Source organism: Heteronotia binoei, chromosome 1 (genome assembly GCF_032191835.1).
Source record: "Heteronotia binoei isolate CCM8104 ecotype False Entrance Well chromosome 1, APGP_CSIRO_Hbin_v1, whole genome shotgun sequence".
NCBI classification, from domain to species: domain Eukaryota; kingdom Metazoa; phylum Chordata; class Lepidosauria; order Squamata; family Gekkonidae; genus Heteronotia; species Heteronotia binoei.
In genome coordinates, this window is record NC_083223.1 from 147,170,166 (window position 1) to 147,186,957 (window position 16,792).

At 38.9% G+C, this 16,792-nt stretch overlaps 1 protein-coding gene across 5 annotated transcripts in view; it reads right to left on the bottom strand.

Annotated features, from left to right (window-relative positions):
• The window catches only part of PDE10A (phosphodiesterase 10A), a 546,650-nt gene that overhangs the window by 22,803 nt on the left and 507,055 nt on the right, over positions 1-16,792 (bottom strand). For 3 of the 5 annotated variants that reach the window (XM_060242082.1, XM_060242074.1, XM_060242090.1), the window contains exons 15-19: positions 13,181-13,264; positions 9,922-10,017; positions 8,457-8,607; positions 1,390-1,545; positions 1,023-1,195 (exon numbers count right to left, since the gene is read on the bottom strand). In XM_060242082.1, coding sequence (XP_060098065.1) covers positions 1,023-1,195; positions 1,390-1,545; positions 8,457-8,607; positions 9,922-10,017; positions 13,181-13,264 — 660 coding nt within the window. The remainder of the gene's footprint in view (positions 1-1,022; positions 1,196-1,389; positions 1,546-8,456; positions 8,608-9,921; positions 10,018-13,180; positions 13,265-16,792) is intronic. The other 2 variants (XM_060242109.1, XM_060242099.1) reach the window with 1 other exon arrangement.

Genomic DNA, 16,792 nt, shown 5'->3' on the forward strand with positions numbered 1-16,792 from the left:
CCGCACCTCCAGGCACCGTCTCCGGCGTCTCAGCGTCGAGGCTGGGGCCGGGAGTGGGGGCGGCTCGTCTTAGTCTTGGTAAGCACTTTCAGCCCGCTCCGTTTGTAACAGCGGTAAACAGCGGTAAACTGTAACCAGCAGCAGATTAGCTCACCGAGAATGTAGCTTGCCTTCAGTATAGGTGTTATAAATGTTGTAGGTGGCGTTTTCCAACGTTCTAGACTATGTTGCTGTTGTTATTATGGCTGGAGCTTTAGCACGGAGCTAAACTTCTGCTATGCGAATCTCCACTTCTGCTATGAAAACTCAGTGAGCGACCTTGGGCCTGGCCCATCTCACAGAGTTGTTGTCAGTAAGTGGAGAACAATGTTCTAAGCCACTTTAACCCGCAACAGTATATCAGACCAGCAATCTTTTCTGCAATACCTTGTACATATGTTCTTCTGCCAGGATTTAGCAAAGGTGAAGCCTTTACCATCTGCCCATCCAGCCCATTTAAAGTTTGTATACTGCTAAACGTTTAAACTAGCCTTGCTTTGCAAACGCTACAGGCAGACCTTGGAAATCATGCAGGGACAGAGCTCAACAAACACATTAGGCTGCTTGCTGGGGGTGGAGCTGAGAAAAAGGTGGAGCTGGGAAATAGCATCATTAACTTTTACTTGTATTCTGCTACTTCTCTATTCCAGTTGTCACAAGAAAAAAACATGCTCTTGCAGGAGGTCAAAAATCCACTGCTTGAATATATTTTAATCACAATTTCCCTGACTTTCCCTGACTTCAGACCAATTTCGCTGACCAATTTCCATTTCCCTGACTTTCCAGAAAGTGGCAACCCTGTTGTATGTTTATTGGTACTGATAAACTTCTAAACAGCTATGTCACTTATCCTGTCAGTCTTTTTTAAAAAATAAACATTGCTGAGCAAATTTACACATTCACAAGTCAAATCTTTTCAGATATTAAAAATCCTGGCAAAACACTGTTGAGACCTGAATTATAAACATGAATTAGCCTTTTACCTATGTGCTTGATTGTTAAGGTTTAGTGTTCTTGTCTGATAAAGGTCTTCTAACTGTTTCCTGTTTCCAAAGTACAAAGCAAGATCAGTAGCAATGATGGCTTTGCGCATGATTTCCAAGACCTGCTCATACTCGGTGGAATTCAAATTACTGAAGATATTGTGGCCTTCCAGCTATGAAAATATAATTAAAAAAATAAGATTTTATTTTTAGTTATTTTAATCTCGATTTTGAACTTTAGTTCAAACACATTTCTTCAAGCATTTTTTTAAAAAATCTAATCTTCACTGAGTAACAAAAGGCTCTTTTTTTGCAAGAAGCACTTAAACACATTTTGGGTTTTCGACTCAAGATTGCAACTTTGTACCTGCAATATAGCTACTGTTTGTGAAAAGTGGTGTTGCTCCATGGTTGAGGTGGAATAAAGAGCAGCTAGTGGATGATCGAACTTCTGGAGGTAGCTGTTGCTGTAACCTCTGTGATCCAGGTCATGACATAAACATGCAACGAGGAGACCTCTTCGCTGGAGAAGCAAGCAAGGAGGATATGCAGTTAGTTTTCAGACATGATTTTGTACCACTAAACACGCCAAGCAACATGAATCTGTTGCTTTGCCTTAAATGGGGTAGACACCGACATGCTATAAATGCCAGGCTGCCCTGAAGAGAAGCTGTAGGGCTGAGAACATATGAAGAAGCCATGTGAAGACTGTCTATTATTGGTTCATCAGGACTGCCTATTCTGTCAGCAACTCTCCAGTGTCTCCACCAGGTTTCTTTCCAAGCCCTTCTGTCTGAGATCTTTTAAACTGGAGAATGGATCTTTCATGAGTGCAAAAGATGCAATGGTCCCATTCCCTTTGTAAAGCAGAGGACAACTTATCTTATGACTGGGTGGTGTTATATTTGAATTTTCCTATTCCAAATCAATCACAGGCTGTAGTGAAAGGGGATAGCATATGCTTACAAACACATTTCATTTTTTAGAATCTAGGAACTAAGACTAATCTAGAGGCATTTTTCATTGGCAACATATCAGTGTTTCTTTAAAAGCAGAAATTATAAAGCAGGCAAAATTAATTCCCAGATATTTGCATTTTATTTTATTTTTCTTTTAAAAAAACTAAAATTACCTTACCAGTAGAAAAGAGCAAGAGTCCAGTAGCACCTTAAAGATTAACAAAATTTGTAGAAGGGTACAAGCTTTTGTGAGTCACTGCTCATTTTTTCGGAAAGACAGCTGAAGAAGTGAGCACTGACTCATGAAAGCTCTTATCTTGCCATAAATTTTGTTAGTCTTTAAGGTGCTACTGGACTTTTGCTGTTTTTTGCTGCTGCAGACAGGCAAACAGCTACTGATGTTGATCAAAATGACCTTATACTTTATTTTAAATCAGACACAAAACCTGCACTGGTAGATGTGCCTTCTAGTGTGAACTGCAGTTTTATAAAAGCCATTATCTGTGTGTGTAAAAAGCCATCAAGTCACAACTGTCTTATGGCAACCCCAGCAATGTTCTTTTGAGACAAGTAAAATGCAAACGTGGTTTGCCATCGCCTCCCTCTACAGTCTTCTGTGGTAGTCTTCCTACCAAGCACTGACCCTGCTTAGCTTCCAAGATCTGATAAGACTGGACTGTACCATGCTGCCTTCCCTCCCCTCAGGCCATGATACAGGGCAGGTATTTGACACATCCACTGTTTACTCTCATAAGACTTCTAAGAAAAGGCACAGGAAAACAGGTTGTTTATCTGATTATCTTTGAGTGTTCATCTGTGCGTTTACACCCTTGGGAAACAAGGCATCTGTGCTGATTCTGACTGGTGAATTCTATAAAGCCCATAGATCCCAGTAGGCAGTCGTGTTCGTCTGAAGCAACAGAACAAAGAAGTAGACAAGTTCACCTTTAAGACCAACTAAGTTTTATGTTGGTTTTAAAGGTGCACTTGTCTGCTGCTTTGTTATATAAAGCCGAGCTAGCTTTTTGGTGCCCTTCCCTGTGACACGTGCAGGAACCTCACCATGCATGCTCATAGGGCAGGAAGCAGACAACCTGCCAGTTCCTTCTGACCACTGTGTTGTCCCAAGTAAAAAAGGAGAGGCTGACAGCAGTGGGAAAGGTGACCACTTGAAGATCATCAGTTACAGGTAAGCAGTCTGTTTATCTTTTTCATGGTCTCTGTGCATCACACCCATGGGAGAGTAGCAAGCTCAGGCCTATCTGGAGTAGAGTGCTGGCAGCTGCTGAACTCTAAGTAGAATGCAGGACAGATCTTCCCAAAAAAGCCCTCTGTTGTGCAAGGGTGTCAAGGGTGTAAAGTGTTACAAAAGTGCTTGGAGTAACTCACAACACCACTTTACAAATGTCAGGAAGTTGGACCCCTTTGAGGAAGGCATTGGATGTAGCGATCTCTCTCAAAGAATGTGCTCTAACAGGACTAGGAAGGGGCCATTCAAGCACGCAGATAGAACAGAAGAAGAACTGCAGATTTATACCCCACCCTTCTCTCTGAATCAAAGTCTCAGAGCGGCTTACAATCTCCCATATCTTCTCCCCCCACAACAGACACCCTGTAAGGTGGGTGGGGTTGAGAGAGCTCTCACGGCAGCTGTCCTTTCAAAGACAACTCTTGCACGAACCATGGCTGACCCAAGGCCATTCCAGCAGGTGCAAGTGGAGGAGTGGGGAATCAAATCTGGTTCTCCCAGATAAGAGTACACGCACTTAACCACTACACCAAACTGGCTCAACGTTATCATACCCATCTAGATTGTCTTTGAGCTGACAGTTTATGTCCCTTAGATCTTGAGGTATGGTCCTGACTAGTCAGGTAGAACAGGAGTGCCCACTTCATGTCTAAGGTGTGCAAAAGCTGCTCCACATCTCCTGTTGGATTAGGGTGGAAGTCTGGGAGCATGATGTCTTGCTGTAGGTGAAATTCTGAAACCACTTTTGGTAGGAAGGTAATATCAGAAGCCAGGAGCAGTCCATATTGCAAGGATTTTAAGTATAGTGGGTCATGTCATAGGGCAAGTTCTTTCACTCTCCCTGCTGATGTAATGGCAACAAGGAAGACAGTCTTCCAGGCTAACAATTTGGGCTTGCAGGTTTCCATAGGCTCAAGCAGTTTCCCTGTGAGTTTTCATAAGACCAGAGGAAGGTCCCAAGCAAGAACAGGGTGTCTGATGGGAGGGTATAGATGGATTAAACCTCTCAGGAAGGTTTTCAAATCTGGATGAGTGACGATTGTGCATCCCTCAACCTTCTGGTGATACACAGAAAGAATTACCAGTTAAACTCTCAAAAATAAATGGGTAAGGCCCCTAGATGCCAGAGTTAAAATAAAGTGAAAGACTGCCCTGAGGCCAGCCCTCTTAGTGAAATGGCTGTCATGGTTTTGGAAAAATTACCTAAGGCATGTTTGAATGAATTAATTTGCTGCTTTGCAAGCAGCATTCCTTCCTTCTGTATTTTCCTGGTGACATCTCTCATGCCATAAGGGAAACTGGCAATGGAGGTAGACACCTGTTCCCACAGCACATATTGATATCTGCCTAAGCAGGCCAGGTAATTAGAGTTCTTCATTCCAAATGCCCCTGCAGAGTAAAATCTATGACCAAAAGAATCCAATTTTTTACTTTCTTTGTCTCCTGGCATAAAGTGTATCTTCTTGTTTTTCGAGGAAGAGGTGACCACTATTAAATTGGGCTTTGGGAGGGCGAATAGAAATTTGGCTCTGGCATCCTGGACCTTGTCCATTGGTCCAATCTCCTTGAGGAAATTGGAATAGAGGATAGATTAGTAGAACGTTTGTCATCACTAGTGATATTGAGGTAGAAGTGTCCAATTGAATGTTGTTGAACACTGAATCCACCACCATCAGTTGGGACTGGATGATGGAGACTCCCAGCATATGGGCCATTCTCTTAACTGAGTCTCTGTAAGATCTAAGGTCTTCCATTGGTGATATCAGGATGTCTTCAGAAATTTGAGGGTTCAGAGAAGGGTCGGTATGAGAAGTCTGAACTTCCGAGTTATTCCAGTCAGATTAATCTCCCGACAATACGGAAGAGTCTTCAACACTGGAGATTCTCAATGCCAGAGGACTCGGTGGCTTTAGCATCAAAGAAGTCAGGGAGTGTGCTGGAGGTGCTGTTGATCCCAACGGTCTTGGCGTTAGGATTGCAATAGTTTTCACTTTCATCGATTGACACTGCTGGGATTTTGACTCTGATGATGGGTGCTGCAGAATAGCATGTACACCCCATGGTGATCAAACTTGAATGGAGTACATGGAATATTGGTTCCAGTTGGCTTGGGTTGTTAGCCAAGGCATGGTTGAAAACAACAGAAATGCACTATAGAGGTACTGAAGTAACCTTTGGCCCCACAGAATGATACTGGGTGCAGCAGGCAACTTAAATTGTGTAGAGAGGATATCTGCTTCAATGTTGAACTGGTGAATGGTGTCAATAGCTTGCTTTGTTGATGGTGCTGCTGGCTACGATTATCAGTACTGATTGCTGAGTGAAAGGAAGAACTCTCTCTACTTGATGATTGGGAGCATGAGGACAGCTCCTCTGTGTGGGGTTAATTTCACTGGCATCCGATCCCAATAGCTAGGTCCATTGAGAGGACATTTGTAGGTGCAGTACTAAAGAGTTCACCCAATGTATCAGTGACTTTAGCAATTGCAAAGGAGACACCATAAACATGCATTGGGTCCGGTGTCTGAGGATGAGGTGGAGTGGTGGGCTTAGTTATGGAGGAGCTATGCTTAGGGCTCCCAGACACCCTCTGACAGTCAATTTTAAGGTGTTTATTTATTTATGTTTACTTATTTATTTTCCATTTATATCCTGCCCTCCCCACGAGCAGGCTCAGGGTGGCTTTATCTTAGTATGCTTTTGTTCTCCTATGTTTCGTTGTTGGGGTGGACAATATTGATTTGTCTGTCAAGGTCAACCTTTTTGATTTTGAGGGACCGACATCAGAGGTTGCCTTAAACTACTTTATTGTAGGGTTGAGCATAGTTTCCGACCAGGCAGGGGTGCTGGCTGCCATTTTAGGAGTCAGCACATATTCAGTAAGTGTCACCCTGAAGCTTTGCTGCCTGATTTTTCTTATTTGTTTTAAAAATCAGGTGCAGTCGACATACGAGTCTGGGCAAGGGATCTCCCCAAGGCACAGGAGACACAAAGACTGGTTGTCTGTGGGTACTAGTTTGCTCTTGCACTCTAGGCACCTTTTGAACAATTTCCAATGCCTTTCCATAGCCGGGGTGGGGGGTTGTTGAGGGAGAAATGAAAGGAAAGTTCAGAGAGAATAATAGGTTCTTTCTCTCTTTTTGTATTTTCAGGATGAAGAAGAGGTTTGAAGAAGAAAACTGAAGAAAGCCGAGCAGAGAAACATGATCTGAAGATGTGAGGTAATTATAAGGTGAACTCCACTGACTGAAGCAATCAGAAGAGAACTGGTGTGATATCCATTCCCTGCCCTGTGAGCAAGTGTGGCGGGGTTCCTGTGCATGTCCCAAGAAGGGCATGAAAATTCTAACTGAGCTTCCTAGAATTCACCGACTGGAGTCAGCGCAAGTGCCTTATTTCCCATGAGTGTAATGCACAGAGACCACAAAGAAGATTAGCTACTAACCATTGGTTCATACCTAGTGCAAGTACTAAAGAGACCCAGTGATCCTAGGGCTCAGAATTCAAAGGTTCCTAATGCTCACTGTCAGCATAAACATGAACAGTCCCAAATTCTTCTCTGGCTATGAGCCAGAAAACTTGCTCTTTCTCTCTGTTCTTTTATCACTTGGTTGCTAGGGAAGGGATTAAGAGAAACTTTTTCCCCACCCATTAACTGACTAGCTGAGGAGATATGAATGGAGGAAGAACAGGAAGCAAAGGGCAAAGGAAATGAATGACTCAAATAATGTTCAGTTCCAATATTCTAAGCCATTTGCCAAAAAGCAAAGGAAGCACAGATATTTTATGAGTCCAAGGACTCAGAAGAGTCAGCCCATGGTCCCAGTGACTTGTAAAGAAGGTTTCCAATGAACTGCTAAGAATTTCTCAAGAAGAATTTTTATTTTCTATGCTACTACACAAAAAACTGGTATATATGGCACTTATGGCAGAAGAATGCATAACGAAAAACCTAACTTCAGATAAATATTCTGCCTTCGTGAATTGCACTAAATATTCTGCACTTCATGAATTGTTCCTTTTATTTTCAAAATGATGCAAGATTTACATTCTTTCCAAATAACGTTTTGCTTTAATAATAAAAATGTCATAAACATACCAAGAATTTGAACTGTTGATATTTCCATTGAGAGCTACAGTGGTAGTGGTTAAAATGTTAAATTAGGATCTGAGAAACTCAGGTTCTTCTTCTTATTATTATTAGTTTATTTATATTCTGCCCATTCCCACACTGCCACAGAAGCTTGCTAGGTAACCTTGGACCAGTCACACAGTCTCAGCCTAACCTACCTTACAGGGCTATTGCAAGGATAAAATAAAAGACAGGAGAATAATGTGAGTTGCTTTGGATCCCCATTGGGGATAAAGGTGGGATATAAATAAGTAAATAAATGTACTCCAGTGTCAGGGACAGCTTATGCATTTCCCCTCACATCTGGACATCTGGAAAAATACCCAACACTAAAATAAATGGACACGTCTTCTTTCATCTAGGAGCAGTGAGATGAGCTGGTGAGAAGCAAAGAAATTAAGCTTCAGGATTTTTGTTTAAATTGTGGAAGTCAGGCAAAAAGGGCAATGTGTTAGAAATGCTACTTTTAGGTTAGGTAGTGAGTGAACACAGAATTTAAGAGACACAAGATGAAATACAGGTCAATTGCAACAATCTAATCTTGGAAGATCATCAGCAAGAGGATTATGCCCTGGTCGTTTTTCTTAATAGCTACAATTTGATCTTCTATAAATTCTAGTGCATTTCTGAACAGATTATATTGGTCTAATTTTCATACCTGTGGAAAATTTTAACAGTCAATCAACCAGTTAATGTATAAAATGACATTTCCTTTTGCTCGTTTTAAGTCAACTATGTGTTAACTGAACCAGATGTATCCCATTTTCCAAAACCCTTGACCTTTACACAAACAGTTTCTAATTTTATGTATTGTTACCTTGTTACAACTATCTCTTCTCTGATGTCAGATATTCCATTGTTTAGGAACTCTTTTATATTGTAAGCATTTCATAACTTTTTATTGACTTTTGCCCGTTCTATTATACGTTTATATACAATGGTCACAATTGTATATGAACAAAAAGTTATGTACACCTGATTAAATGTGAAACTAATAAGACCATTACGTTATTTTCTTGTCAGGTATAACAAAATTTGAAATGATGCTATATCTGAGATGCAACAATTGATAATAAAACAGGCTTTCAACTTACTTCTAAGTCTGTGAAAATCTCATGGTTATGCTGAAGGATGGCATACATACAATGGGCAACTGTAACTGCATGTTTCCAATTGTGATAGGGCACACGGCGGTAGTTCTTCTTTACAGACATAGTAAAACGACACAGTTTTTCTAGGTCAAAACTTAAAAAGAAAATAAAGTTATGAGACACAGGAAAAGCTTAGACCATGAATCAAGTGTACAAAAGACAGTTTCCTTAAAAATGATTTAATCCTATACCAGTAAGGTTATAAAAATTTCAGAGAAGCATATCTGATTTCAACTCCCCTCAGAACCACTGGGTCCAGTTACTTAGCATCTACTGCAAAGTGGGAGTTGTTTCTGATACCAGCAAAACTACTTTCAAAAGCAAGCTATTTTGCAAAACATGAACCTATTTGTCCTCTCTCCCTCCATAAGAAATATGATTGTTACTATTGCAGAGACATCATGTATTTAGTTAAAATCAACAATATCAGCAGATAATTGAATGCCATTTCAAGCCACATAAGTTTTAAAAAGTTCTTACAAAAATGCCACCAGGTATGGTGGGAAATGGGAACTGTTCAGAAACCCCTGCCCAGCCCTCAAATCCCTGAAGCTTTCCCAAGAAGGAAAGCTCACTAAATAAATGCCAAGCCAGAAAGAGAAAAGTAGATTATTTTGAAGCTCTGCTTGGGTATCAGAAGGCTCACTTGAACCTGTTGGGACAGAGCACGGAAGAAGTAACTTCCTTAGTTCTTACTGGCTCCCTTCTATCGGTATGTCAGGAGATAAACTTCTGCTTCCTACCTTCTGTGTCTTATGACAAGGCCTAAGCAGCAGTAAGGGATGTTTCTCCCTCCCTCACTTTCCCACTTGATTGAATGCAGATGTGGGAAAGTTCCATTACCATCTTGTGTTCCAAGAGTGAAGCTGCACACTACTCAGAGAATCTCCAAGGCTTATGCTTTGCCGTCTTTATGTGTTGGACCTATATCTATGCATGCTTGTAGAAGTTTTGCAAAGGGTCCAAAACTGTAATACAATTTTGGTTCCTTGTGTAAACACCTACAGTTCTAGTGACCACGTGGCAAACTCACTGCACACATGGAAGTCCCTGTTGTCTTTGGTGCATGGGACTACTTCACATTTCCACTAGGCCTTTCTTGAGAAGCATCCCTCAGCTCCCAGGGACAAAAGCCCCTAAATATGCACAGCTGCATGTCCACATCAGAGCCCCGCAGAGATTTGAATTGTGTGCCTAGAGTCTTAGCTAAAATGTTTCCAGATAAGTTTCTTGGCAACCGTAATTTTTAAAACAACATACACACAAAAACTCATATTTTGAGGCAAAGTCTTAGTAGATAAAGGGCACTGATGTGAACCCAAGTTCTATATCCAAGCTAAAATCACAGTTCGTATTTTCTCCCACTGCATCTGTTCATGGCGGTGTCCAGGCTAAAAGCTCTAATTACCCTTCCTCCACAATATCAGATTCCACATAAAGGCTCAATGCTGACATCATAGCAGTGCAATCTTCATTCTTCGAACTCCCTTCCCTGTTGCTGTTCCTGCATGTGCAAAATGGGGCAGACTTACATGGCAGGAAAGAGAACTACCTTGCCTCTAAGGTAACAATTCAAGTTAAAATCTAGTTAACACATTTCACAATTCAAAGTTTAAAGTTTCCAATCATTAGTATCTTCAAATTGATCTAAGAGATTTAAAATAGTTCTATAATTTTTACCTAAAGCATCAATCATAAGCACATTTATTCTGAACAGTCCCACTGATTTCAGTGAAACCCTTACCAGTAAGTGTACTTGCAAATTTAAGTATGCTCAGATATTTAATGAAGTCAAAATTGGAGCATGAAACCACACTGAAGGTTACCTCTAAAATTTTTCTAAGTCTCTGATCAAATTATGAGACCTATAACAAATAATTACAACTCATATCAGCGTTAGTGAAGAGCGTTACTGATTTAATATACAGGATATTAACAAATGAATTAATAGATGAATGCCAACACTGGCATGTTAATATTTCCCAAGAGAACTTTGTCCAACTTCTAACTAAAAATCTTCCATAAAACTTTTTTTTATTTAAAGTTTTTAATAATTCAGTTAGGAATTAATAAACATTTATTCAAAATGTTTTTTTTGTATTTGTTTCAGTATTATTCATCCCAGCACCACAAAATTAATGGAAGACTTGGTCATTTATTAATTTTTCAAAAGTTCACTTAATCAAATCATAACAACAAAGGAAATCCCTGATGCTTTCTAGTAATCTGCTTCAAACGTTAAATTGTGGAAAGACATCATATCTTTAGACTTCATTGTAACTTTTTCATTGACTAACTATCCTAAAACATAATCAGTACTTTTAACTTGAGAAGTGTTTTAATGAGACTGATTTATTCATAGGTTTGATTTGTTATTCTTCCACCATATGATTTTACATACAAAAATTTGATCGCATTCAAATAGGTCAAAATTGCAATTTAATTTAAAATTGATGCCAAATGAGAAAAAAATATTTACATTTGTATATACATTTAATATGGGGTTAAAACAAGACAGTTTTGATCTACCATATAAACGCACCATATAAAATGCACTGTAAACCTTCAGCTTAGCATCAGAAAAAACTGATGGCATGTGTCTCCCATAAAACCTCTGTGGTTTTTCTTTTTAAAGATTCTGGACATTTCAGTTAGAAATTAATGAATACTTATGCAAAGATTATTTAATACACAATATTTATTGCTCATATTATAACTATCACAAAAATCCTACAAATTCCTAGCGCATAAAGTCTTCACAGTACTATAAGCATGGCTGAGAGTCTTTGAGAGAGATTCAGTCCTAAGTTTAGGCGTGAATAAATATGCTTTCCCTTATATAAAAATATAATTCATATAAATATATAAAATACAGTTTTGCTTCCTTTAATTTCTTTCATTATCTCTGCAAAATGTCCTCCTATACAGATCAAAAATAAAATTATTGTCCTCTGAGCCAAAGACAATCTGAAAAAAGAAGAAAAACTCCCCAATTAAAAGCTCTGCAGGGCTCTGAGGCACACATGGAGATCTGCAATAGCCGGAACTGCTCCATTCACTTTAATGTTCCTGCTGCTGAAGTGACTGAGACAGTCCTTGCTCATGCACAGTTCCATGCATGTATCGGAGTTCCGCACATGCACAAGAACTGCTGGACTGGGACTAATGTTTTAAAGGTATGCAGTACTTAGGTACAGTTGATTAGATGGGTAACTCACAGGTTTCTATGCATGTGAGTTGACCACACCAAATTAAACACTTCAGGGCTGCAACCTCTCGCCTCTCCAGCGCTTGTGAATCAGAAGCAAGGAGTTCCAGCATGCCAGCTGAACTTGTTCATTGTGCTGCTGGAGAGGTGAGAGGGTGTGTTAGCTGAGTCACATGGGTGAAGAAGGGATTCAGCTTCCAGTGAACATTAAGACCGTCAAATTCTGAACCACAGTTTAGCTGCTGCTTTTGACATGTCTATCCTTTTTTCTTCTTTAAGAAAATACAAAGGGAATGAGGCTTCCCCAAAATTTCAACCTAAAAGAACAGAAAATGCATACAGAATATGATTCCATAAACATAGTGCTGTCACCTCTCCTCGGGATGGCACTAGTTTCTTGGGACTACTAATATTCATTCTATTGCACAATGTCTATGGGGATCTAATTATGAGTAGCAGGCACCCTGTCTCTGAATTACTACAAGAATTCAATCTGTCCTTCAACCCAAATACTTGCTAAGCTTCTCAGACGGAGTTAAACCTAATCAACACATCTCCTTTACATTATTATTTAAGTCTGCAAACATTATGCAATAAAAATGAATATGTAAATATTGGTCATTTTCCTGCTGAGTGTGGTAGAGTATGTATTGGCAGCATGAATGCCCTTCTTAGCATCTGAAGCTGGGAGGAAGGACTCAGGGGTCGGGCAGTGCCCTTCTTAATAGCAGCCATTCATCTCATCTGCTTTCTGTCACTATGATAAATAGAGTAAATATGAGAGTTGAAAATCTCTCTCTCTCTCCCACCCCCCCACACACCAACACCAGTGTTAAGCTAGACCAAGACATCTTTGCTCTGTGCTTCATATCCTGGTGGGTAACACAAAGGTGGTTTGTCATCTTTATCCCCGGTGATACTGAATGGTCTGGTAGCAACACAGGATTAGTGTGACCAAAAGAAGTTTCAAGTTGCCTTTTAGAATTCTGCGATAGAAATCAAGTATTTTAAAGTACTAATAACATACTTTTTATGACCATTCTCCAAATATTTCATATAACAGAAGTCTAACATCTACTTTTTCAATAAATATTTTGCATTATATACATATAAATGGCCACTGAATGCCCTGCATGGCAAACATCCTTAATGAAATAATCATTAATACAAACTGAAAGCACTACATTATCTGAGTGGACAACACTGCATACAAAGAACATAGCTCTTTACAGCATACAAAAGAACATAGCGCTTCTAAGAAAGAAGGATAATAGTGGTATAACAGGAGATCCCTGAACAGAACTCACATTTACAATAGAACATGTCTCAAAAACATTAGAGAACAGAACTAAAAGCAGAATCCTTTAAATAAAACAATCCTACACTGGCAAATCACTGCACAAGAACTTAAAAATCTGTCAAAATAACTACAAAAACACTGGAATAGTTGAATTCATACAAGCCTGTCCCACAACACTGATGGACCATATGGACAAAAATGGCTGGCCAGAAATCTTCATAGGGACTGATATCAAAGTGGTACCTGCCATAAAAATAAAATTAGTTGTAACAAGACACTTGCATGCATATTGATGCTTATGAATACAGAATTACTTCTGTTGCAAATAAATGTGTATTGTTGCAATAAAATTAGCATTTATTTCTCATTAATTCCTGCTTGAGGACCTGAGCAAGTCTGTTAATAATAGGATATTTTGGAGGCCATTAATTCATAGGGTTACAAAAAAGTCAAAAGTAACTTGATAACACTTAACACACACTCTCACAAAATTCCTGCTTCTTGACCTGTCCACATTATCATCAGTGTGGAATAGTGATTAGAGGGCTGGACTAGGATCTGGGACACCCAGGCTCAGATCCCCACTCTGCCAGGGAAGCTTGCTGGCACAATACTCAGCCTAGTCACAATACTCAGCCTAGTCTACCTCACAGGGTTGTTGGGAGGATAAATGAGGGAGAGGACGATGAGCCAATTTGCTTTAGGTCCTCACTGGGGAGAAAAGCAGAGTACAAACTAACAAATTTAGGCTGCTTCCTGGACATCACAATGAGCTTTATGAGTGCTCTCCAATAGAATGCACAATGTCCTTCAAAATTCTGATGGCCTGAATCAAGAAATGCTTGCTTTGCCTTGAGGAGAAATGGCAAAAAAGTCTGAGCATCAATTTTCTATCATCTTCTCCATACATTGACAAGTTGTGCTATTTACCGGTGTGAGAGCGCTGCACTTCAATTTTTTATACCTCCTTTTTCTAAATATATAAGTAGTTTGGAGTTGTCTTCATGCATTTTACTATATGATTGTCAACTAAAGTGAAGGTGAAGAATTCTACAATATGATTAATTCTACAGGCTCCTCATTAGCTTCTTTTACTTTATAGGATGTAACTTACACAATGTAACTTACGAGTTTCACCACCATAAGTGGGTGGTGGGGGAGAAGGAACTATTTAACCTTCCGTCCCTATTTTACCACTGAAAACTGTCACCTCTAAGATGTTTCAATGTATGTGTACCCATGTTTTCCCAGGTGGCACCTAAACCAGATATAGGAAGGGCATGATTTTCAGGAAAATAATATAAGGGGAAAAGGTTAAACTCTCCCTCTTCACATTGCACCTGAGTATTTGTGCTACATAAAACAAGAAAAAGGATTATAGAACCAATTCATAGCATTTTGTTCTGCTTTAAGTCCAGCATTTACAACTGACTGTTGTTGAACTAATTTGATATGCACTTTTCTGTTAAATCTCTTGGAAGAAATATTCTGTCTTGCAGAAAGTGCCTCAATGTCTTGCAGTTATCAGCTGGAGCACAAGGATGATCTCAGCACCAACTGTTAGGCCTTGAAACTCCAGCCTCCTGGTGGCAGGAGCAGAGAAATACCCATGTGGTCCAAGAAAGAATATTCATGAGAGGAGGGGAACCCTCCTAAGGATCTGAAGAACTATACTGACTGTAGGAAATGCAAGATTAACCTTTGGAAGCTTGCATACTTAAAGGAAGAAAACACTATCATTGATGATACTGAAATGAACTCATGAGGATGACAAATCTGACCACCATTGAAGGAGTAATGATTTTTTTAAAAACACAAAAGAACACAATCCAAACATTCTACATTGTATTTTATCTCTTCATTCAATATTATACTTTCCCGTCAACATCCATAGCCTCATGCTGAGGCGCAGAATAGCAGAGCTGCTTGTCTTTTTATTATTAATTGCTCCTGTATCATAACCATTTGCAGCAGGTGTTCTGTTTCCCTTTCACTAAATTCAATGAAATATTAAGGTCTGTTGGATACCCTGCATTGCAGTCAGTCTGTTCAATCAGAAATCAGCTATTTTGCTTATACAAATGATTAAGTGCATTTTCAATAGCTTTTCTTATATTGGAAAACAAAGCTAATCATATCTATAAATGAAAATAATTTTTGTTGAAAATGTAACACGTATATTTTAATATCAACTTGCTAGAACCTAAAGATGAATGGGAACCTACCTGATTGCAGGTGAAACTATTAGGGACTTTCACACACACACACACACACCCGTAGAACTCTCTTCCTTAAAAAGCAAGTTGGTACCATCTTTGCAGTGCTTTTGAAGAAATCTGAAGACTTTTCTGCAGTCTTTAGATTTTTATAATTTTTATTGATTTTAAGTACAAAGGGGAAAAGCAAGAGCAAAGATACATAAAAGGGGGGAAAGGGCATTTACAGAATGGGAAGAACAGAAACAGAGAAAAGTAAAAATATATCAATTATAATTCTACCTCCAAATAAAATACCCAGATCATTCTACCTGCAAGTATAAAGTTCTCCATGTATTTTACCATCCTTGTCTTTCATTATAGAATTTTTTTACTAAACTAATACTAGCAATATAAATCTAAACAATTCTTCTTAAACACAAATAAGTATATAAAAAAATTCAAAGCCATCTCAACACAAAGCTGTCTGATTTCGCTTTATCATGTTAAAAGCACAGACTGATTTGTTGGTTTAACAATATCATTAAAATAAGCACATAAAAATCATATCCTTATCCTTAACAAATTAAAAAGATACAACATAATAATTTGTCTATTTCAGTATAAACAGTTTCTCCAAAGAAGCATATTAAAAACAAATCTACCAGATTACAAAATAATTGTGCTATCTGCCTTTTTAACAATTAATCCAACTCTTATATCAACATGAGCAATTTCACCAAATAAGCATACTAAGAATAAATCTGCTATGTAAAAATAAATGTGTTGTCTGCACTCTTTAATACTGATCCATATTAGCTGTATATTTAACTAAAATTTTAACAACACCCTTCCTTCCTTAGGATCTCCCTTGGTCTTTTAAAATCACATATCATTTCATTATTAATAATTCCATATTTGTTTACCCACAAAGAAAACCAGAACTCAGGAATCCTTCTTCCCAAAATTTAAAATCTTTTGAATTCCTTTAGTTTCAATACCCATATTACGCCAGAGAAAACCAACTTAGTGTAACCCAGACATCACACTTTGCCTTTTAAAATTGCATGTCAGTTCTTATTGAGAGTTCCATATCCAACTATCCACAAAGATGGATAAAGTTCAAGAGTCCTTCTTCCTGAAAGATTTCCACATCTTAATTCGCTGGCCGGGATGCACCTTCTCTCTTCTCAATGTGGCCTGCCCTCTCGATAATGGGAAGAAGAATTCTGCACCATTTCTTCCTCTCAGCATGACTTCACTCAGTCTTGATTTCTGGTCTTGTTTTGTAACTGTACCATAAGGTTCCATTTTGATTTTCTTTTGTTCGTTTTGGAATGGACCACTTTCCCTTTCAAATTCTGCAGACATCACCAGAATCTCTTTAGCACTCAGCTCATGTAGATTTGAAAGTTTGCTAGCTTTCAGCATAAAAGCTCCCATTTGCTTTCTAATCAGCTGCATTAATGAGCCAAGATCCTTTTTCAGAGAAGTAATATTCCATATCTTTTTTATAAGACATTTCGCTTGGCAGTGCCATTTTTCTCTGTCAGCAAACTCAGTCTCTTAATCCAAG